A 24,858-nucleotide genomic window follows, 5' to 3' on the forward strand; every position below is an offset into this window, starting at 1 on the left:
CATCAAATACTACTATACATTCAATCAATTCCCTACCCGGACGTGTATAGCCAGATCGCCTCACACACCAATATAAAGAACCATTCGAGTAAAACGGTTCTCTTTGCGTGGCATACCTAGGTAGGATCACATCTTCTTTCGTTCTCCAATAATTTTCACCAACTGTCAATACTTCACATTTTAGTACCACATGATGAGAACCTGGAATATAGGTTCCAAGTTCTCTAAACAAATATACTACTTTATGTTTGTGAGTAACTGGATCAAATCCAAATCCAAACGTAGAGTTGTAACTTTTTGCGATATTTGGTCTCATCCATGGTGTTTCTTCTCTTGTGGATGGATTGTAAATACAAACCCGATAGCGGTTATCAACAAAACATAACAAACCATTGACAAGTGTACACAGGGGGATACCCGCACCTGCTTTCGGAGTTATTGTCTTTTGCTCTATGCTATGTTTTAACAAATCTATTGTAAAAAATTCTGATCTACTGTTGTAGCTTTGTGAAGGGATAAGGAGCTTTTGATTTGATTTTGATCGGAAAAAGTGTAATGAAATAAAGTGTCTGTCTTGTCGAATCAAATAAAACCATCTTCTACTTAAGCACATAAATAGCATAAGTGATTTTGCTGGAAGTCTGCTCATTATATCAATCATTACTTCCTCGCTAAAATAAACACTAACCTGAATTGAAGCAACGGCATTGCCGGTGACAGCCGGAGAAGTAGCCGCACCACCACCTTGACTATTTTTTGCCATTGTATAAATTTCTGTGTTTTTTTTTTCTTTCTTCATGATTCCCCTCTCTCTCTCTCTCTCTCTCTTTCTTCAACCTTTTAAATAGAAAAGGAAGAAGACAACAAAGTTAGAGATTTCTAATCCTAGTATGTTTCTATTTGTTGCAATCTTTATTTCTAGATCTTTGGCGGTTGTTATGCTATTAGTATATTTAACTAATCAACGGTGGATATTAGTTTGTAATGTAAAATACCTTTTTTTTCGTCAATATATTAGGGCAGGGGATTACTACTAGGTAAACGCAATCAATTCTAATGAGTCACACTTTATATCTATTTAATTTAATTACAGAATTGCACCATCTTTTCCCATTCCCACACTCTACCCTATCCTACTCTCCTTAATCTCTCTCTCATACTCTAAAGAAATCAGAACCATAATACTCCCTTAATTCCATTTTGGCCCCCTTAATATGGGAAGGGTAGTTATGACATTTTCATGAAAATAGGGGGTCATATTTGAATTTACAGAAATTTGAGGGCCATAAAAGAAGCTGGTCACAAAGTAGGAGGCCATATAGGAATTAACTCTAATAATAATAATAATAATAATAATAATAATAATAATAAAAGAGAAGATGTGAAGAAGTGGGATGCTGAAGTTGTGAAGGTTGATCAAGATACTTAGATGGAACTCATATTTGCTGCAAATTATCTTGCAATTAAAAATTTGATGCCTTTCGACACCCTGCAATTGGAATTCAACGATTGCCCACAATCCTAAATCATAAACCCTAAAACTTAACAAGGCAACCCTAACAAAGAGGCATCGAAAGATCAAAGACCTCCGCTTGTTTACTGGTCGAGTCTCCTAAAACATTATCAAATGTATTATCACTCAATTTGGAAACTATGTTGTATTATACAAGTTTGGTCAATAACCATTAATTCCTAGAGACATTCTAACAATACGCTAGAAGTTCACGTAAAGATAATAATACCTGTAACGCGATAAAGTCAAATTCAAATCTTCAAACCTATCCACTTGTTTTTTCCCTGCTCGACGATTTAGTACCATGTAAGTGGTCCAAGCAGTTATCGTATCTTTAAAATAAAAATATGCAACCTCCAGTATTTAAGATTATATGTACCTGACAAGATAGTCGTGATAGCTCGCTCCTCATCTAATCCATTTGTTTTTTCATATCATCACGATCCTTATGCATTGATCCTTCAAATTTTTTTATCTTGTCTTCTTTGCTTGTAGAAATGGAAACATTCTGGTTGTATTTTTCAATCTTCATTTTATGTTCCACTACACGACATTTTCCTCTTTTCTCAGGTCCTACAATCCGTGAGTGAAAGTGAATCAGTAGTGAAAGTGAATCAACCCCGGTGCTCGAAAGCTCATTTATCTGACTCAATTATAAATTTGAAGTACAATAAATACGAATGAGTTGGTTTTATTAGATAGCAAATGTAAAAAGAGTATGTATGACAAACAGTTATAAATGACTTAAAAAATCATATTGTACTATTCTTTCCCTACCACTTGAGTAGGGATTGTTCCATCTGATCGGCGATGTGTCTTATTTGTAAAGAAGTGGCCTTTATTTTTGGTGCATCCTCTATCTGTAACACAAAATAAGAATTTCCATGATAAGGAAAATGGAACTCTTTTAGCTGCTGGCACAGCTCCGGGTCCGGGGTTGCAATTTTGGCCGAGATGAAGCTTTTCAGCTGGGATTTATTCACATTTATAGGTTTATGGAAGATGGGATCATGGGAAACGCCTTGAACTTTTGTACACAAGTGGTGGCTCTGTGCCAGTTCCAAGGAAGATTACTTGCAAGGATTGGACCAGTGCTCAGACAGTATGACCTCAAAGAAGTGTGAGAATAAGCTTTTCTCCAACACTATCATCTCTATTCACACGTACCCCGGCCGGACTTATGTGGTTTACATCCAAGAGGTATGTTAATTAAGAAACTTATTTACAGTTCTATACAGGGGATGACTGAAACTTGGTTTATCACCTTCTTTCATCCCAAAGAGTAGTTCGACTTCGCCAGAATATGATAATTGGAATAAGCAAGTACTGAACTATTTTTCGCGTGATGCTTTTCCATGAAAATTAGGTACAGCATTTTCAAAACAACATAACCTAAAACTTTAGGTATATCCAACGTGAATATTTCTTGACAGAAACCATGAATAAAACTAGACGAGTTTACAGTTACCATCTTCGTCTAATTGCTTCAAAAAGTAGGTTACCATAGATCTTACCCCTTCCGACAAAGAGATTTTATGTTCCCAGTACATGTGCTCTCCTACTATAGTAATGGCAGATTTCCTCTTGAGTTCATCTTCTGCAGTATGTTGTGTGAGTTCTATTGTTCCACTTGATTCAATGGCTTTTTCCACCACCTGTTAACAGAAGTTCCAAAAAAAAAAATAGAATTGTTCATTTCAAGATTTGAACAGCAAAATGAAACCACAACTAAAAAGTGAATGGAAGAAAATAATTGTCAAATGGACAAAAATAAAAAACCTGAGCCAGCTGAAACTTGGTGTACTCAAAATGGTGGCACATTTTGAAGGGTCTATCATAATTAGCTTTCATCAAAACTACTAGGCCAGCTACCTGTAGTTAGTAATATCCGAGTTATTGGTCTAATCAAAATTATCACACAAATCCGTCAAAATTTTCAGTAACCTTAACTGCAACATATTCACTCAAAATTCGTTTTGGAAACGACCTCAAGTATAATATTACCACATCAGTGACATATTGGAAGCCATAGGTCTGTTTCTCATCAGCAAATGCAGCAGTTCCTTGCTTCTGGAGCACCTACAAGTGAGATAAAGTTGTATCATTATAGTTATTATTATTCTTTGAACAGAGGGAGGGAGAGAGAGAGAGAGAGAGAGGTGACAACATAAAACCTTAGTAACAACTTCGCTGAAAACACTGCCATCTGATAAACACATACCAGGGCCGTATGTATTAAAAATCCGTACTATACACGCCTACAAAAAGAACATCCTCGTTATTCACAAGCCTGCTCAATCTAACTTTGACAGATGCAGTTTAATGTGCCAATTTACCTGAAGACCTAATTGCCGATAGCGCACAGCCAAAGTTTCGGAGACCCTCCTCCCTTCATCATAAGGGATCTTCTCACCTGATCATGAACAGGATTGACATTAATTACCTTGGTAAAACTGATAATACTATCTCAAACCAACATAACAAAAGGTATCTCACCACTTCCTTCTTCCCCATAAGTCACACTCCGAGGATGTTTAAATGGATCATCATAAACATCTGAGCTTCCTAAAAGGAATCGGGCCCCTTTCACCTTAGCTAATTCCAGCATATTGATTGTTCCAACCACATTCGTCTTGTATTTTATGTTAAGAGAAACAAAACTCAAGGAAGTAACACATCTTAGGGAGGGTAAGAATATCAAAATTTAATAAAAAAGTTTACATAACACTGAAGGATATTATACTATCTAGTAGATCATGCTGATAGGAGCCATGGAACGGAGGACAGGCCAAATGGTAGATCTCATCCACCTCAAATGGAATCGGTTCCACCATCTTAACCAAATCTTCTTCAATCAAGTGAAATCTAATGTTGTCAAGATATGGCTTAATAGTTTCTTTACTTCCCGTAACAAAATTATCGATCACGGTTACTCTATCACCTGTTCCTAACAGCAGACTAACTAGACGGTGCCCGATAAAACCAGCACCACCTGTAACGACAATATGCTTGCCAATCCCGTCAATCCAGCCACCCTTCTTCAGCCTTTTCTTTTTCATGGACACAATTTTTGCTTGATCCTCTTCAACATTCTTACAAATTTGCTCCATTCTGGCCTTATTGATCGGGGCCAAAACATATGACGTGGCGAACTTACGCAGGCAACTGGTGATTCATTCATTAATAAATTAGACACTAGAAAAGATAATCAGATAGAGTGCAATAGAGAGATGAAGGAATATTACTCTTCTTTTCGCCAGATTTGATATTGCCAATCATACACCACTACTAGGAATTCGCAGCATAAACCGGATGGCTGCAGAATATTTTTATTTGCGAACTGTTACTGAAGGGATGTAACAACGGTGTAACAGTAGATATAAATACAACTGACAGACAAATAGTGGGTACTGATTAAATTAGTTGGCTGTTAATAAAAGAGTTAAGCTTTTCATATCAACATTCTTTCCCTAAAATCTACGAGTACAATTGACTTCTAATGAAACTACAATTTTCGATCAAATAAAATTCCTCATCATGATCCTAACACAAACCAATAAGATGGAAACAGCATACAAAAAGGAACCCCTATAGAAAATATCAGCAATCAATCATCACAAACACCAATTAATATCTTAAAATTAAAAAAAAAAAAAACTAACAAGAACATAAAATGATAAAATACCTAAGTCAACAGCTGATTATCATTCTCAGAGAGTTCGTAAAGCTTGTCATAATCGATCATTACAACGCAGTTACAATACTGAAAATAATAGCAATAGATCAATACGAATTCCGATTGATATCTAAAAAAAATAACTAGAAATCCGTGATCTTACCGCTTTGCGAGTATCTATACATCTATATGCGCAACGATCCTTCAAATCTCCTACCAACACAGATTCTAAATCATTCGTTCGAATTATACCATCTACAACAAAGCATACAAAAAAAGATATTGAAAATGTAGACAGAGAGCAAAAAAAATTGTTCTCACAAAAACAGCAAACATATCAAAGGTACAGAGATGGAAACTTACGCACTATTAAACCACTTTCTTGTATAGTTGTGTCTTCAATGGCCTCTTTACCCTTACGTAAATCTCCCATGAGTACAAAGAAGTAGCCACCGTCTTCTTCTTTTGCCATTTGTAAGCAAACTTAAAAGTTCACAGAGAGACAGAATTATTCAGTAAGAGAAAAATAAAAATATCTAACCAAAGAGAAGATCTGACCGAGAAAGTTGAGAGAGAGAATGAAATTCAGACAAGGAACCAGAATTTCTGCTAATAAAATTGCTACAATGGATCAAATTAAACTACATCGCCATTTCTAAACTGACATAGTAGAATCAATAAACAGAGAAATAGATTGTAGAAAGACAAACGATTAGACTTAACAAGATCAAACCTAGAACAGAAAGAGAAAGAAAGAGATAATTAGTTACCTGCTAGAGCTAAGAGTAAGAAATCGTCAAACTGAGTGAATTATACCTGTGATGAGAGGAATTGATTAAACCATTTCTAAACTGAATCAGTCAACAGAGAAATAGATTGTAGAGAGAGAAAGAAAGAGAGACTATTAGATTTAACAAGATCAAACTGCAAAAGAAGAAGAAGATTATATTTAACAAGATCAAACCTAGAACGGAAAGAGAAAGAAAGACTATTAGATTTAACAAAATCAAATGGCAAAAAGAAGAAGACGATTAGATTTAACAAGATCAAATGGCAAAAAGAAGAAGACGATGAGAGTTAACAAGATCAAACCTAGAACGGAAAGAGAAAGAAAGAGAGACGATTAGATTTAACAAGATCGAACCTAGAACGGAAAGAGAAATAAAGAGATTATTAGTTACCTGCTAGAGCTGAGAGAAAAAAATGATCAAAAAACTGAGTGAACCCCCTTTATAGAATGGCGGGAGAATTCGATCCACATAAGGGCCAGGAAAAGGCCCAATTGAAGATTTCTCACTAGTGGATCCTTGTTGGGCTATATCTTGGACGGCCCTCCCGATTTTATACTGTATCAACTCAGTCATCCTAGTCAAACCTGAAACTTTATATCTTGAAAGAGAATAATACATTTCAGACAATCAACTCCTTCTTCAGCTAGGGTTTTAACCAGGTAATTGTCGTTGAATTGAAATATGAAATCAGCTAGGGTTTTTTCATTTTCAAAGTGCAGGGTATTTTGATTTGGATCATTTATTGTGTTATTAAGGGTTGTTTCTGAAATGCTTTGATATGTTCAGAAGAGTCAGAACTTTAGGCATCTCTTTTATGAGAAAAGTTTAGTAATACAACATTGAAAATTAATGGGATTTGCTAATTAATTACACAATAATCCTTGTTAGATGTGTATATACCGATCAAATAGCGACCGTTTGAATCAAAGTGATTTGTCTCTCAACACTCACATGTATCTTTTATTGTACTTCATTCCCATAACATTCCGTACTAGATTAGGAGAATGTCAATAATTTAGAAGGTCAAAATGGATTTACAGACACTTCGTTGATACCTTGACAATGTTAGTTCTTTCGCGTCTGAGGGTTAAGAAAATCATTAAATGTACATACCATGTAAAAATATGTATACTTCGTGGAAGACGGTAACATATGCACCTTGACAGAGACTCTTAAGTAGCAAAAAGTAGTGTTTAGTGATGATGGAGTTTAGTTAAGTATGACACCCTAGTAAGAGAGAGAAATGCAGTAAACGTATCCGAAACATTGTCAACGGGTTTTTTTTGCTCGATCTCATCATTTAAGGAACTGAGACAAACGTAAATGCGAGTGCAGTTAAGAAATGTAACATATATTGCTAAAATTCAACTTTTTTTTTTAATACTATGTTCTTGTTCTTAGAATTGTAAGGTATATATAACGACTGTGACTGGCTTGCCGACAATGGTTTGACTGAATGAATTGTATTGTCTCAGCATTCGTAGCGTTAGCATTTAATGTGATTTACGTGTAAGAATTTCCTAAAATAGAAATAATTGGTAGTTTGTGATTCAGGAGTCTCTTACGTCAAGGCCTAGTCCTTCTATTTCTTTACTATGACAGGATATGCTACTTCTGTTGACATTTAGGATGTTTTAACAAGCAAGGTAGTGAGAACTGCAGATAATTTTTTTGATAGCCTTTACAATTGTTTTTGGGTAGTAAGTTCCCGTACCGTCATTCTTGGTGTTATAGCAAGTTGAAACACAATCATGTTTCTCATCGTTTCTGATTCTTGGTTAATTAAGCCCCAGTATAGGGGTCTGAACCAGATTGTGCCACTGCATGCTGGCACTTCTCTTATCGGGCCGAACCGCACAGATGTCTGGGCAAGACATTTCACAAGAGTCTGGCCCGTTAAATCTGGCAGTCCGGGAAGGTACTACCTGTTTTCAAGCTTCTGCTTTTACGGGCTCGTTCGGATGCGAGGATGGGGCTTTCTTGCGTTCCTAACCATACCCCTAGTTACCTTTAAAGAACAAGAACTCTGCACCTCAATGTATACCATAGCATTACTAGTGGTGGTTATTGTTTTTAAGTGATTATCTAGTTTCTCTATAGTCAGATTCCCTTGTTTGATTTACCCCAGATAAAATCCATATCTTATAGATGTATTTCTACAACTAATGATAATTAGGAGAAGTCTTTCACTATATTATTCTCAGTATCTCACATGCTACATTTGGATTGTAAAACTAGCTAAATACCAGTACGATTTTGATTATGTTTTGGTGAACGACTAAACTTGACACAATGATCACTATTTACTTTGCGACTTTGCCACTACCTGATACTTGCATATAGGATTGAAGAGTTTTACGTGCTTGGTTTTGAGAGACGCACCTTAATAAAAACGACCATAGATTGTACTCTATGCCTGATCAGTTTTGTTAGCGCGAGAAAACACTTCAATTTTGTACAAGAAGCAGATAAATGTACATTAAATATAGTGAAAGCTCCATAAGATCGTTTTCGTTTCCTGATCGGTCGCATTAGCGCAAGAAAACTGTTGAATTTTTTGATTAACTTGCTAGGTAATCCTATCCTAGTTAAATAGTTAAAAATATCTTTGTACTATTTAGTTTATTGGTTATGTCAAGTATGGCACCCTGGTAAGAGATAGAGAAATGCACTAATGTAGTAAATTTTACTAAATGTACATCAGCAAGTTTTTCTTTTTCTAGATTTCGTTATTAATAGGGTTACTGGTATTGGTAGTCTTCTAAGTGATCAGATCTCTACTGGGTTCCAGATGACACTCATGGAGTTGTACTTGTACTGTTGTGCGCACCCAAATTTAACATGTTATTTCAAACATCAAATCATTAGTACTGTAAGAATAGAAACTAATTAGCGGCACGTAAATCCATTGTCCCACTTGTCAGGGTCTGAGTCAAGTTAGCGGTTAATGCGGAGATAAACGTAAATGTAAGTGTCAATGTGTAATAATTGGGATATAATGCTGGAATTTAATTCTCTTACGGTCTTACCTCAGTCATGACATTGCTGTTGATGAACCAATTATTGTTAGTAAACTTTCTCTTATTGTTTGATAGAATAAAAAACACTGAACGTATATATATATATATATATATATATATATATATAATATTGCAGATTAGTTTTGTTCGTTTTGGCAGCAACTGTTTTACCAAAGAGAGTAGTTGAAGGAGTCTTTTACGTTATGTTAATGCCTAATCCATCTCTTTCCTACTTTAACGTAATATGCTACTTTTGTTGACGTTTAGGATGTGTCAACAGCCAGTAAGAACTAAAATAATTTTTTTGATTGCAGCACCTCTGTTAACTTTAGGATGTTGTTGGATAGAAAGTTAGAACCCAAGATTTTCCTGAAACCTAATATTATGGCACATATGTATGTCTCAGAACAAAATGATCAGGATTTTCCTGAAACCTTGGATGGTTGCTTAAGAAATATCAAGTGGTCTCAATAATGAATTTCAAGTTAGGATTTTTGAAAAGCTTATGTTTAGATCGAGTTCTAGTGCTGGTTGCGTGTCAGCACAAAAGAGTGATTTGAGTAGATGTCATTACCGTTAGAAACGGATATGAAGCCATCATATACAAATTTCAGATTGATGTTGCTTATACAAAAAATGATCCTCGTTTAAATTTATAAAGTAGCGCCATCCTTGTGCAGTGATAATAAAACTCGAATCTTTCTTATATGAGCGTGCAAGTTTGGAAACTATTTTCTTCTAAATTTCACTGTTTCGAGAAATTTGTCAAAAACTTGCTTATATTCTTGTGATATCAATTAGACTGAAATCATTATAACATCTGCATTTTTATTTACAGGCAAATCAGTAACTATCTGCTACAAAACCCTCCTCAGTTCTAGCTTTGTATATAACAAAGTTATATGGGTGGTAATTGGAATATGGTGGTGCTCGAGGAAATTCTTCTGAGTTTTCAGGTACGTTTTTGTTTCTCCTGCGCATTTTCGAACTATACCTGACAAATTAGGTAAATGAGGATTTCATTACTATCTTGAAAATTATCCATCCCTCGGCGTACCTTAAACAGATTTTTTTTTTGTATATGCATTTTTAAGAATAGAAATATGATTATCCGATGCTTAATTATCTGCGGGACTAATCATTGTTTGCCGCTAATATGAATATGCTGCGAGCAAGGTAGACCAAACAAGAGCTGGATAAGATATGGAAGCGAGCAATACGTGACAGATCTCGACCGGAGCCGGAGATAGCAGTCCGAGTTCTTCATTTATTGTTTCTTCGATGAAATTTTAGTTATTAATGTCTTAATGCCATACCGTTTTTTTTCATATAGTGTATTTAAACCCTAAAACAACTATTATCCCAAGTAGTATCTTTTTTCCCTACTTTTATCTCCTGATTTCTCATTCTCTCTTAACTATTTTAGTGTTACATCCCTTTTCTATTTCTTCTCCCTTAACCTCTTTATTAATTTTACTTCCCCTAATATCTCTACAATCTTTTACTTTTGTACTTCGGCCGTCATTTTTATTATTTTCTCTGTTTTTTCATCTCCGAAGACATCTTTTATGATCTATCGGCTTTAGCTAAGAGAGATCATACCAACAGAAACCTAGTATATAACAAAAATTCCATCAATTGATTTTATAATATTAGAATTTATCTCGTCTTCATAGCGATTGAGAAACATCAGAATCAATATAGTGTTATCAAAAGTTGATCACAATTAAATTTCATTTTAAATGTATACTGTCGTAGAATATTAGCACTTTACTTAGTAGTTGAAAACTGGATATCATGATCTCCTTTCAATTCTATCTCTACTCTCGTTGGACTTAGTGCTCGACTTCTCTCGTCTAACCAACCAATTATATCAAAAAACACAATGTCGATGTTCTCAATGGGTTCACCGGAAGTGAGTCCATGCCACATTCCTGGGTATAGTTTAAATGTCCTGTCCGAGCTAGCAGCTGATTCATATAGTTCTTTGCTTACAGATGGATCGGTTACTTTGTCATCTCCTCCATGAACGATTATGAATGGCAATGAAACCTATATCATATTACCAAAATTAATCACATTTTCTTAAAGTAATTACTTATATACAAAAAAATGTAGATATTGTGATATTAATTCCAGATATTGTAATAAGTCCCATCAGATTTACAAGCATTACATTCCATACGCTTTCATGAAACAAAATACGCACTTTCTAGCACATTACTTTTTCTAATATTTTATTTTATTTTTTGTCGAAAATTTTCTAGTAGTATTTTATTCGATAATATAGAAAAGGGTGATTTACCTCACCTATATATATGTATTGTTGGGGTAGAAAAACGTCACTTTGTGCATACTTTTCTTAACAATTTTAGACTCATTTTTTTTGTTAAAAAATTACAATTTTAGATCCTATTTGTTACTCTTCTTCAAAATGTGCAAGTCACTTTGAAAAATGACTAATCACTCTTATTCATTAAAACTAATATATGGGTTGAAAATGATTATTTCTAAAAAGAAACCGAAGAAGAATATTTAAATGTTTTTCGCATTATAAATTAAGTACAACTTAAAAAGAACTATAAAAGTTATTTGACCTAACTAGGGTATTAATGGGTATCCACATTTCCGCTGTTATAATAAATTTAAATATAAAAAATGGTAATCAATCTTAAATAAATAAATAAACAAATGTTTAAGCAAGAGGGGGAGAGAGAGAGGGAGATAGTTGACCTGGTGAAGGTTTTGTTCAATATCTAAACTAGCATTAAGAAGTTCATAGCCAGTTCTCAAACGAGGTTTTCCTTTGTAGCAATATTTATTCAACCGAATCTGCAAGTTGAGAGTTGAAAAGTTGAAAACATGGGACTCAATAATGTGAAACAAACACCCTTACAACTGCACCAATGGGGATAACTAAAAATAAGAGAAAATGTAAAACAAATGGAGATAGTTGACCTGGTGAAGGTTTTGTTCAATGTCTAAACTAGCATTAAGAAGTTCATAGCCAGTTCTCAAACAAGGTTTTCCTTTCCATATTAGATGTTTCATTTTTCGTGTACTATATCGTTGGTATATGCATAATAAACATATACTTGTGATGGGCAATATTTCCTCGCACAAGTGAGTTAGATCTATGTCGCATCATAAATCTAAACTAAAAGTCTAGAATCTAAAAGTATTATCGCGCGTATGTGACGAGTTAGATCTACCGGGTATCTATAGAATCATGCAAAAGAAAAAACACTCTAAATTGCATATGACCCCTAACACCCAAAAATAGTGAAACATTTACCTCCTCCCTCTTGGCAGGTAGCTTAAAGGCAACATCAATGATATCTGGAGTTGGGATGACTTTCCATGTTGGTATAACCTTTGACAACACTTCTAACATGCTAACAAGTAGTCTTGGTGGCTTCAAATCCTCTGCAATCTGCCCCAAAAAACACACAAAACAAATCAATCAATTAATTTTGTAGATAGAGAGATCTAAAGTGGGAATAAAATAATAGTAGTACAATTACTCTATAGAGATGAATTCTTTACTTTACACATGGGAGCAACCAATACGGCACCATCCCAGTAACTTGGTTTCAATCTATGCAAAAGAATAACAACTGCACCTCCCATGGATTCTCCTAAAATAAACCTCATTTTTCTTTTATTCTCTTTCCTTTCTGCCAATCAAAACAACAAATAGTTTTGTTCAAATTAAAGAAAACCCATCAAAGATTCAAACTTAACAAAAGGAACAAAAATTTAATTGATAAATTCTAACCAGAAATACTAGTAAAATGATCAGAACAATCATTAACAAGATCTTTAAAACTTGGAACCAATCCAAATAACCCAGATGATTTTCCATGACCTTCGTAATCTATACCGTAAACTCCATAACCCGCTTTCGCTAGTCGGATTGCTGTATCTGTATCGAAAAATTTAATCTCATTCATCAACTTTTCTGATAATAAGATCTCATGAACTCTAAAAATTGATCAAATGAGGATTGATATCTACCTCTCATTGAAATACTGCATTCCATGGCATACCCTAACAAATTAAAAGAAAACCAGAGAAGAATTAATACAAAGAACAAGAAAAAAAAACAGAGGAGATTGAGTTGAATACTTGAATACCATGGCAGATAAAAATCAAAGCTTTTGGTTCTTGATCTGTAGGAACCCATTGACAAGTGAAAAGTTTTAACCCACGAGGATTAACTATAAATTCCTGAAAGAAGTAATGATTATTAATCAAGGATTAATGTTTAGATTAGTACACATTAAGATAATGAAACAGAGTTTAGTAGTATTGGAAAATGAAAAGGTATATATATATATATATATATATATGCTAAGTTGTTAACCTCTTCATATTTAATACTTCCAATCATCTCTGAAGCCTGTTAAAAATCAGAAGAAGATAAATAATTAGTCTGCATGTTTTTAATAGAGAAGAAGTAAGAACAAAAAAAAAAAGTTAAAGAGAAATGGGGTTTGGGTAAGAGGAGATGTTAACCATGAAGAAGGGGAAGAATATTTCTGCAGAGATGGAGATGGATATGAAGATGGAGGAAGATAATTAAGAGTTTATTATATATAATGATTGGCTGAAATAGGGAAGTAATGGATTTTGGAGTATCATTTTTTGGTAATTTGTAGTCAAACTATGTATGTATGTGTGTGGATACATGTATCTATACGTATACGTCAATGTATGTATACAGACTTGAACCTAAAACGTCAGAGACTTCGGAGAGGATGTAAACCACTGAACCAAAGACCCATCTTCTATTTGTATTACGTTAATCTGAATTACTTCGAGTTAATAATTCATGCGATATGAAAGTGAGAAGTGGTCTTCACCTTGTTTTCCATCAAATCTTCCTCATTGTGGCAAAACAAAAAGTAGTTTTATAATTGCTCATGTTTCTTGCACTCATTTGATAAAAAAAACATTTTATTCGATCGGCCTTTTGGAACCAAATAACACGACGACCTTGTGTGCGTCTTCTAAGCGTATTGAGTGAGTATAGAATAAGTTAAAAAGTTCATGTCTATTACGCTCACGACACGAACTTAGACAAGTATGAAGACTTCGTAACAAAAATGGAAAAAAGAATAAAAATTTCATCTCTACTAATTTCGAACCTACTAAACTGTCAACCATGAAAAAAGTTGGGGTTTAGGCTCTCAAAAAAGAAAATAATCACCATCAAACGTAGCTTTAACTATGTTAAAGTTGTGCTTGATTAGGGTCATTATTTCTCAGTAACTACTTCGGGTGAAGTTCTTCGACTCCAACAAAAGCAGTCTTGTCTTCAAAGTCCAAACTTTTCAATTTGTTAATGAGAACATAGTTTTAGCTCGATCGATTGAAGTGCATCCAGTGCCTCGTGAGCTCAAGTCAAAAGAGTTTAGAGGTGCTCTGACTAGACCAAGGCGCGGATGGATGCCAATCTCAACAAACCCGTCACTTGGGAAGCTTGTACGAGCTGAAACGTAAACTCTCTAACCACAAAAGTCTCAAAGATGACTCCGAAGAAGTGCAGCAAACTAGGAAGCTCCCAAACTGTAGCGGGACACCTGAGCAGTGAGCAAATACACGAAGCACCCTCGCCAATACACTGAACGAGGTATGAGAGACCGAGCTAACACACGAGACACTAATATAACTGGGGGTGGCGGCCTATTATTCGTACAAGAAGGGTCATATAGGCCCCTCTAAAGCCCAATCAAGACGCCTTCCATAAATGTCCTTCCTTGTGACAAAATTGGGGGAATGTGGCGGGAGGAGAAGGCGCCTATAAAACTTATAGGAGCAGGAGCGTCTATAAACTTATAGGAAAAAACCCTCTTAGATGTCTAGGGTTTAGTATTTAGAGTTCTGAACGCCTAACATTTCCTCCTTCATCTTTTACGCAGAGGAAGAGCAGGAGGAGCGGCATCAACACCAATGGGTAAACCCTAACTTTCAACTCGAGTTTTAACAAATATTTTTACCTCCATCTTGATCTTCTCTCACGATTTAAGTTGATCTGGTTTTGATTTTTGTTTTCGTTAAATCTATGTAGCGAGGATTAAAGTTCATGAGCTTAGAGGTAAGTCTAAGACAGATTTATTGAACCAGTTGAAGGATTTGAAGGCAGAGTTAGCTCTTCTTCGTGTTGCTAAGGTCACTGGTGGAGCACCAAACAAGCTCTCCAAAATGTATTAAAAACAATCTTCTTCTTTTACTTTTCATTTTTGTATTTTTAGGGTTTAGATTTGATCTAATTAGGGTTTTTTGTTTTGTTTCAGTAAGGTAGTGAGATTGTCGATTGCTCAAGTATTGACTGTGATTTCACAAAAGCAGAAAGCTGCTTTAAGAGAAGCTTACAAGAACAAGAAGTTCTTGCCTCTTGATCTTCGACCTAAGAAGACTAGGGCTATCAGAAGACGCCTTACCAAGCATCAGGTAATATATTCTATTTTTCATTAACCTGGTTCTATATTACTTACTTTATTATATAGTTTCTTCCTAAATGCTTAATTAGTTGTTTATAATCGAAATCTAGTATGAGATTCACTTTCGATTGGCCTTGAATCTTTGATCTTGTAATTCACCATTTAGTGTTCAACTTGTTGATTGCTTCCATGAATTTCCTTGTGTCTATGTTTTCAATATGGGCGGATGAGAATGGGAATATGGGTTGATGGGAATAGGTGATAAGGTCACATTATATGAATCTATTGGACCTTTGAAATTGAAGTATAAGATGCCAAGCCAAATGAGTTGTATAAGGAGGTCATAGATTACTCGGAATGTTTAGTTACATTGGCCAAATTACCTTTGTTCTTGTTTCTCCGCAGAATATAGGTTTTTGCCAAATTCATCATTTTGATTTCTATACTTCCTCTCATTTACTGTCTGCAGGTGTTTAACCCTTACGTCCATAACTAGCAGCCCACCATAACCACATAATTTTCTCCATTTCATTTTCTTAGTCACTCTTACCTCTCACTATTAGCCTCGTGCCAATCGATGATCTCCCGCTTTACCCACTTTCTAAATCTACTTTAGTGTCTAAACGACACCATGTTTTGTATCTCTCTTTGTTTGTCGGTATAATGTTTCTTTGTACTTACTACGTAGTTGTAATTGTATCACAGGTGTCTTCTCTATCCCAGTGGTTCTTCAAATTTATGTGCATCTTTTCTCATCTTTTATCAACATCAATAATTTCTTTATGTTCAATCTCAATGACTAATACTTTTGTTGTCTTCCCTCCATGACAGTTATCTTTGAAAACAGAACGAGAGAAGAAAAAGGAGCTATACTACCCAATGAGGAAGTACGCAATCAAGGTGTAGTCTAGGAATCAAGTTAATTGCGAATTTTGTGTTTTCGCCCTTTTTCCCATTTTGCTCTTTAGGATTTGACCTCAACTATTATGTTTTTCTCTTATGAAGTTTCTTCCTTATGTTGTTTGAAGTACCTAATTCTTCAATCTAGTTTGGTTCTAGACAAACATATAATGAGTACTTGTTTTTGAGTTTATTGTTACTTCTGCTTTTCTATTGGCGATCCTGCTTCAGTTTTGGATGTTTCACTTTCTCTTCTGGTATGAAAACCCTAGGATCAGGCCATGCAAGTCCGAATGGATCTGTGAATGCCTATACCCTAAAGATGGCTGGTACCTTCCCTCCTTGTCTGTGCTTTGACTAAATGTCTTTCGCGGAGTAGGATCCTAGTTTCGTTGCCTGTCAATTACTTTAAGCTGCTTTGCCTGTCAATTACTTTAAGCATAAATTTACATCTTGCCTATGTCAATTTGGCTCGATCTCTCATTCTCTTATGACCTGAAAAGTAAATTACTTTGTCAAATGAGCAGGAAATATCGGCAATTTGGAACACTGACTAACCAACATCCACCTTTATTTTTACCTAAACTAAGGCATTTTCAATTTTATAAATGCTAACCCATAATAGTATGGAATCAGAAAATAATCAAAAGCATTCGCCTAAGGCAAGCCTAATTCTTTTCTCTTTGACAAAGAAGATCAAGTTTTATTAATTCATCTTGCTAAGGAGATAGGAATGTTATTTGGGGGATGATAGATGGCGGATTGGCAAATGCTGAAAGGAGTGGTCAGATGCTGAAAGGGGTGGTGTATTAAAGCCAAGAAAGATGGAGGAACCGTGGGTTTGAGAAATTTTAGAGCAAACCAAAAACCTTCTTCGGGTTGTGTTTTAGAGAATCAACCACTACTCATGACTATATTGTTTTGTTTTTGCCATAATATAAGGCAACCTTGTAGCAGATAGAAGGTTGCTTAGAGATTCATGAAGGCCGGGGTTGGATATGAAGAAAAATCCCCGAGGCATAAAGACTTATTAGTTAAAAATTGACTTTCGGAGAGCATATTTTTTTTTAGACCTTAATCTTCATTTTCACCTCGCCTCCACCCAACCACTATTCTCTCTCTCTCTCTCTCTCTCCCCCCCCCCCCCGTCCGTCACCCACCGCTCTTATCTCTCAATGTTTCGAAAAAGATTTCTAGAATTTTTATGTTTTCAATGCTTTGAAGAGGATTTGTAGGGTATTCATGCTTTCAAAGTAGAAGAACTAGGAAGAAAAACAAAGGGAAAATTAGATAGAGAAAGATGAAGAAGTCGAACGAGGAGTAATTTTAAGCCCTTACTTGGAGCGCCTACAGACATACTAAAGCGCAAAAAGCAACTTGCGGAGGCGCTTTTAGACGCTCCCGCACAAAAAAATTAAAAAATAAGACGACCACAGTGGGAGTCGAACCCACGACCTTTTGATCCGAAGTCAAACGCGCTAATCCACTGCGCTATGCGGTCTTGTTTGATATCCTTGTGAATACATTATTTAACTAAAGCGGTGTGTGATGTTTGTGTAAAATTTTATCGGAATTTGAAATCCAAACTTAGTTTATGATCGATATATCTAACTATATATGTTTGTGTAAAGACTTGTCAGGCTTATACACATAACATCTTGGTTTTTCTTATCGTAATCTGGTACTCTCAAATGGTTTGTTGAAGATCTAAGCTATGTAGAGAACACTCTCAGAATCATTGCCGCTAAACCCTAATACGAAGTAAGTCTTATAGAAAGGTAAATTTGAGATAAAAATTTATACATACTAATTGATCCAATATTCCTTCATAAAAAAAAAAAATTGATCCAATATCCTAAAGCCGCCCAATGACCTAGTCCCATATATGGACGGAAAATAAATATATGTATTTTGCATACCTAAACATCTTCCGTTGCTGGTTCGAAAATAAATACTCCTATATGGTACGAAATAATTGAACTTTACATTTCTAAGTCACCAAAATCCAAACACACCCAAATAAACAATTAACTCACCACTTCAAATTTATAACTTATCTTAACACATTTGGTTATAAATCCCAATTTGACGTTAAAATCAAATATCCGCACAGACCAATCAATAAATCTTGTCTGTTAAAAGAAAAATTTCTCCCCAATTCAAAGGAATGTGTACTAATAAAATTTTGGTAAGTTTTAGGGTAAATGAGCTAGCTGTTTGATTTTGATGTCTTAAATCCTAGAGAATAAACACATGAATCGAAAGATATTATTATAAGGTTATGAGCACATGGAGATGCAATTATAGCAAGCAGTTATGTGCACTCTTTCAAATTTGAACCTTATGCTTCATTATTTTGGTAAAAAATTTATTATCCAAACTGTCTTCATTATGACATCTTAGATTATTTTTTGTAGATGGGTCTACAAATACGTCACCACATCTTAGAGAACAAAAGAAAACAAAACAATATTTACTTATTAGGTCAGTATAATAAAAATGTTCGCGTTGGTTCGTCAAATTCACGCATCCTGTACTACTCAATGAATCCCTTTTGCGCAGAACGGATGTAGAGAAAAAACATACCTAAGTATAATTTCTAGGAATAATTGGGTGTACGTGTATCCCTGTACTAACGTGAAATAAGATTATAACGATAACACTTAAAAATCTGAGAAAAAACACATTTTAACACTAATATGTTTGTTTCGCGTAAAATTGAATAAAAATGGTACATACTAATAATCCAAAATTCTAAGCTGTATGGACGAAAAATAAATGTGTATTTTGCATACCTAAACATCTTTGATTGTTGTTTCAATAATGTTAGTCTTTTCAGTACCAAAAAGGGATAAGGTTGTATTACATTATTTGATGCTAGTATCCGGATACACGTACAACCAATTATTCCTAGAAACTATACTTCGGCATATTGTTTTTCTACTTCGGTTTAGCACAAAAGCGATACTTTGAAGAGTATAAGATGCATGAATTGATGAACCAACGCGAACCCTTACATTATTCGACCTGATAAGCAAATATCGTAATGGTAAATTGTTGACCAGAGCTGAATAAAGATTTAGTTGTTAGGGAGACGGAGAACCCCATATTTAAACAGTAAATGACCCTCAGTGTTGATGTGTTATGCTTATTTATACATTTGAGGTCATTTAATTAGACTAATTGACAATAAGTGAAGCATACCTAAACATTTTATTTTTAGTTACTAGATTATGTGTTTTTTTTTTTTCTTTTTTCTTTTTCTCATCAAATAGAAGATTATGTGTTTTTTATGTGGAATTATTCTCAAACGCTTCTTGATCACGTATGACGTTCTTCGAGGTAACTAATTTTATCTTTTCAGGTGACACATAAACGAAACTATGCTTTAACTAAGAGTAGGTCTAACTCCAGTCGGCTGAGGTCGAAAATTCAAATTTTCAACCTCAGCCGAGGGTCCAACCTCAGTCGGCCCTTACTTTAGGGCCGACTAAAGTCCCCAACATGACCGTTGGGGACATCCCAATGGTCATGTTGGGGATTACACCCAGCCGTTGTTTTTTTTTTTTTTTTTTAAATATATTATCTCCAGTTTCTTTTTAAAAAAAATAAGTTACTTTTTTTTTTGTAAAGATGATTACTACTCACACGTTAATGATTAAAATGCATTGGACGGGTAGAAAAGAGGGAATTTCATATGCAAATTTTCGCCCTCAAGAGAGGCTTAGGTTAGAACTGAACTTTTTAAGCTGCGTTGAGACTGAAAATCTTGAGTGAAAAAGTGATTTGTTCGACCCAAAACTAAAGTTACTTCAGAGGGGTCATGTCCCCTCCTAGCTTTTGAGTGCAGTCTAGTTAAGTGCACATGCATGTTATCATTTCTCCACGATTGGTCCCTTATTTTGGAAGATTACATCATAGGTCCCCTTCAATCAATCTTGCATTCAAGAACTTCCTAAGTTGTTATGAGTTTCACTCTACAATATTTTTTTTTGTTGAAACACACTCTACAATAGTTGCATGGCAACATACTTGAGCATCAAAATCTCTGGATTAATGTTGAACTACTCATGTATGGAGCATTGCTATTAAATACTAAGTCTTGACCAATTACATTTGGTAAATTATTTTTCGTAAACATAAACTTCTAACTACCACCAACATATATCATATTGTATATTACTTTAATTTTGTAATCATTTGATTCAACTTTTTATATATGTCATCGTATTAGGAGTTTAAGAAAACATTTGGCGGCTAACGATAGAAAAATATGATTTGTGGGTAATTATCATCTAAAAGAATATCCTAATTTTAACCGAAAATAACCAATAATTTGAAAGAAATAAAAAATCGTCATAATTAGTGAAAAATCATTTTCTGCTTGAGTGTGGGCCCCCTTTAATTTCATAACCTAGTTCCGTCCCTCGGTGACGTAGACTATATATGCCTTTTATTAACCTACAATATGTGAGTCTAGTTTTGCTGCCATGTCTTTTAAGTTTCTGTTATCCAACTCAAAACCAATTGTCAACGAGCTGAAATGACCTAGACATTATTATCAACGTTAGAGTCAACTCGAGTCAAGCAACTCTCGGCTACTCTCGGCTACACCACACTTACACCCGGTGGAACTAGTCAATTAACTAATTGGCCATAATATCTTGATGTATCTTTTACTTAATCTTATGTAAATCTCATGTAAACAAACCTATATATACTTTTGTAACCACATTGGATTTGATAATATAGAGAATTGAGTTTGAATCTCAACTTTCCCTCTCTTCTCATACTCGGTTTCCTCTCTCTCTCTCTATCTCACAGAGACTCAACCGAGTCTCTCTCTCTTCTCTTCTTGTTACTTCTTATGGTATTAGAGCAAATCACGATTTTTTTTAAGCTATGAGTTCATCCGACATCTCGGGCTCCACTGTCACTCCTCACCAAACCGCCACCACCATGTTTGATGTTCATCCTTCCGACTCCCCAACAACCATTTTGATCACTCCTTTGCTTTCCGGCGACAATTATCCTTCATGGTCTCGTGCCATGAAGATGGCTCTTCGCGCCAAAAGCAAGTTTGTCTTTGTTGATGGAACTATTCCTCGTCCATCTTCTCCCACCGAATTGGAATCATGGGAACGATGTAATGACTTAGTCACTAGTTGGCTTCTGAATTCCGTTGAACCGGACATTCGTCAATCAATTTTGTATGATGAAAGCGCTGCAGAAATATGGAGAAACCTTCATGAACGTTTCCATCACACAAAAGCTCCCAAAATCTTCCAACTCAAGCGTGCCATTTCTTGTTTGAAACAAGAAGGTTCTGACGTATCGGCTTACTTCACGCGTTTGAAATCCATTCAAGACGAACTTAACTCACTTATTGCTATCGAACCATGTATGTGTGGACATGGTAAGTCAATCTTCGAACGCTACAATCAAGATCGTTCAATGGAGTTTCTCCAAGGTTTACACGATCGTTTCTCTGCGATTGGAAGCCAGATTCTTATTATGGATCCATTCCCTTCCCTCCTTCGTATCCACAACTTGGTTAAACAAGAGGAAGTGCAACAGAACTTAAGTAACGACTCCTTCATGAATCCCGAAGCTGCTGTCCTTGCTGTTAACAATGCAAACCGTGGTTCCTTTCATCATTCGGATCGTCCCGAACGATTCGAGAAACAACGAACCAAGAGGCAACGCCCATTCTGTGATCACTGCCGTGTCCATGGTCACTTTATCTCCACCTGTTACAAGCTTCATGGCTTCCCTGATCGTCAACGAAATCAAGCCACTGCTGCCTCGGTTCAGCCTATCGGGAACCCTAATGCGGCGCCTTTAGCGACTTCTTTTACACCCGAACAGTACAGCCACATTTGCAACCTTCTGGCCCAGCCGAAACAGTCTGCAGGCACCCCTTCTACACCACCTCCTTCGACTCCAACAGCAACACTCAAGCTTGGACAGGACGCTAGTGTGAACCTCACGGGTATGTCTATTTCCTCTTCGCCTTGGGTCATTGACTCAGGCGCTTCTAAACACATTTGTTCCGATTTGTCTTTATTTTCTACTTATAACCGAGCACCTCCGGATTATTTTGTTCGACTTCCGGACGATTCACGGATACAAGTTCTTAATATTGGTAGTATCTACTTCACTAATAATTTTTATCTTCACAATGTTCTGCACATTCCTTCCTTTAAATTTCATTTAATTTCCGTATCGGAAATTTCTCGTTCACTTGCTTGTGACGTTACATTCAATTCTTTTTCGTGTACCTTTCAGGACCCAGTGACGGGCAAGAGGATTGGACATGGTGATCCCAAGGATGGTCTCTATTTTCTTCACACGGAACCCAAAATTTTATTTTCTGCTTTTCGTACTTGTAATTCCGTTTCGGATTTATGGCATTGTCGTTTAGGTCACCCTAGCTTATCTCGTTTAAAATTCTTATCTAGCAAATTTCCTTATGTTTCCTTGAATTTGAATAATAAAATTCCGTGTGATATTTGTCCGTTATCTAAACAGACTCGTTTGCCATTTCCTATTAGTACTAGTACTTCTTCAAAACCTTTTGAATTAGTTCATGCAGATTTATGGGGACCGTTCTCTGTTCCCTCCTTATCCGGCAATCGTTATTTTCTTACGCTTGTCGATGATTTCTCACGATGTACGTGGGTTTTTCTTTTGTCTCACAAATCAAATACCAAGAAATACCTTTCTAATTTTCTTAATTATGTCCGTACACAATTTAGTACTGACATCTCTTCTCTTCATTCGGGAAATGGTAGCGTACTATTTCCGAAAATTCAAACACTCCGTTCCGATAATGGAACCGAATTTCTAAATAATGATGTTCAAAATTGGCTGCATACTAATGGTATTTTACATCAAAGATCATGACACTACACACCCCAACAAAATGGGGTGGTAGAACGTAAACACCGACACATATTAGAGGTGGCCAGATCCCTTAGATTACAAGGACATCTACCCCTCGAATTTTGGGCAGAATGCGTGCTAACTGCAGTATATATAATTAATAAATTACCTTCACCTTTACTCCATGGGTTATCACCACATGAAAAATTACTCGGTTCCCCCCCATCTCTGACTCATCTAAGAGTGTTTGGTTGTCTCTGCTATGCTCGTCATCCGTCCCCGAAAACAAAAATGGATCCACGTTCCATTCCCGGCATATTCATTGGATACCCACACGGCCAGAAAGGTTATAAGATTTTTTGTTTTTCCTCCAAGAAAATCATCGTATCTCGCGACGTTATCTTTCGAGATGATCGTTTCCCAATGAGTACCCTTCTTCCACCTTCTACAAATCCCTCTCGTTCTTTCATCAACATTCATGATGACGGCTCTTTTCATTCCCCTCATGGCTCGACATCAACTCCAACTTCGGTTCCACACTTACATAGTCCCATTCCATCTTCTCCCATTGTCCCTGTTTCCTCTACAGGCACACCGGTCCCTGTTCCTGTTTCCTCTACAGGCACACCGAACAACCCTCCTGATTCTTCAGGCACCGCGCCCACCATTTCTCCTACGGGCACCTCGGCTCCCCTGGTCCCTGATAACCAATCCACTCTTCCTTCCGCCTCTATAGGCACCTCTCCTGCCTCCAACAGTGATATAACCGTCCCATTACATCACTCCCGTCCGGCCCGGTTACGTCGTGTTCCAGCACGTCTTCATGACTATCATTGTAATGTCTTACCGACGCCGGACTCTTCCTCTTCTATCACATATCCATTAATTAATCACATCTCTTTTGACAATTTTTCACACGACCACAAACTATTTCTCACTTCCGTTCTCTCTCAAACGGAACCTCGCTCATTTTCCCAAGCAATGACCTCTTCTCATTGGCGTGAGGCAATGTCTAAGGAAATAGCTGCCTTAGAATCTAATCACACTTGGTCCCTTGTTGATCTTCCTCCTGGAAAGAGACCCATTGGTTGTAAATGGGTCTATAAAATCAAACATCGCTCCGATGGTTCCATCGAAAGATATAAGGCACGTCTTGTGGCCAAAGGTTACACCCAGATTGAGGGATTAGATTACACGGACACCTTCGCACCGGTTGCAAAATTGGTTACGGTCCGTGTGTTATTGTCCATTGCCGCCGTCAAGGGTTGGTCTCTCCACCAACTTGACGTTAATAATGCCTTCCTCCAAGGTGACCTCGACGAAGAGGTTTTTATGAAACCACCACCCGGTTTTTCTAGTAAGGGGGAGCAACGTGTTTGTAAACTAAACAAGTCCCTTTATGGTTTAAAGCAGGCTTCGCGCCAGTGGTTTGCCAAATTCTCCTCTGCTTTACTATCTCATGGTTTTTCTCAATCTTTTGCAGATTATTCTTTATTCACCTATTCCAAAGGTTCCACTGTAGTTTATGTTCTAGTTTATGTCGATGATATAATCATCACAGGTAACGATACTACAGCTATTTCCAAGTTGAAATCTTTTCTCGATACCACCTTCTCTCTCAAGGATC

At 36.1% G+C, this 24,858-nt stretch overlaps 3 protein-coding genes, 1 long non-coding RNA gene and 1 other non-coding gene across 6 annotated transcripts; 3 read left to right on the plus strand and 2 right to left on the minus strand.

The window, feature by feature from the left end:
* The first annotated feature begins 6,382 nt into the window (after window positions 1–6,382).
* On the plus strand, window positions 6,383–10,385 carry LOC147546257 (uncharacterized). Its single transcript, XR_015223853.1, has 3 exons — window positions 6,383–6,639; window positions 9,839–9,956; window positions 10,177–10,385. It is a non-coding gene; the product is annotated as an uncharacterized LOC147546257 (long non-coding RNA).
* A 233-nt stretch (window positions 10,386–10,618) lies between these two features.
* Window positions 10,619–13,889, minus strand: LOC147546258 (caffeoylshikimate esterase-like). 2 transcript variants are annotated; one of them, XM_086636668.1, is made up of 9 exons: window positions 13,519–13,889; window positions 13,367–13,402; window positions 13,137–13,230; window positions 13,018–13,050; window positions 12,779–12,925; window positions 12,547–12,677; window positions 12,296–12,433; window positions 11,734–11,832; window positions 10,619–11,052 (listed from the first exon to the last, which is right to left on the minus strand). In XM_086636668.1, exons 1-9 carry the CDS (start codon window positions 13,519–13,521, stop codon window positions 10,771–10,773), a joined length of 963 nt encoding a protein of 320 aa, XP_086492794.1. In that variant the 5' UTR covers window positions 13,522–13,889; the 3' UTR covers window positions 10,619–10,770. The 2 variants fall into 2 exon arrangements, with proteins under 2 accessions (XP_086492794.1, XP_086492795.1); XM_086636669.1 differs by lacking the exon at window positions 11,734–11,832 and having other exon boundaries at window positions 13,519–13,801.
* Window positions 13,890–14,862: 973 nt separating this feature from the next.
* On the plus strand, window positions 14,863–16,539 carry LOC147546259 (large ribosomal subunit protein uL29-like). The gene is made up of 4 exons (XM_086636461.1): window positions 14,863–14,959; window positions 15,074–15,209; window positions 15,300–15,456; window positions 16,278–16,539. Exons 1-4 carry the CDS (start codon window positions 14,956–14,958, stop codon window positions 16,350–16,352), a joined length of 372 nt encoding a protein of 123 aa, XP_086492587.1. The 5' UTR covers window positions 14,863–14,955; the 3' UTR covers window positions 16,353–16,539.
* A 1,234-nt stretch (window positions 16,540–17,773) lies between these two features.
* On the minus strand, window positions 17,774–17,847 carry TRNAR-UCG (transfer RNA arginine (anticodon UCG)). Its single transcript has one exon. It is a non-coding gene; the product is annotated as a tRNA-Arg (tRNA).
* A 3,401-nt stretch (window positions 17,848–21,248) lies between these two features.
* LOC147546261 (uncharacterized) lies at window positions 21,249–22,669 on the plus strand. The gene is made up of 2 exons (XM_086635901.1): window positions 21,249–22,338; window positions 22,635–22,669. The coding sequence occupies exons 1-2, from the start codon at window positions 21,249–21,251 to the stop codon at window positions 22,667–22,669; spliced, it is 1,125 nt and encodes a 374-aa protein (XP_086492027.1).
* Window positions 22,670–24,858: the final 2,189 nt, after the last annotated feature.

The sequence above is a fragment of the Eschscholzia californica genome, unplaced genomic scaffold (genome assembly GCF_041429995.1).
Source record: "Eschscholzia californica isolate CP2 unplaced genomic scaffold, dmEscCali1.0.p SCAF_4, whole genome shotgun sequence".
NCBI classification, from domain to species: Eukaryota; Viridiplantae; Streptophyta; class Magnoliopsida; order Ranunculales; family Papaveraceae; genus Eschscholzia; species Eschscholzia californica.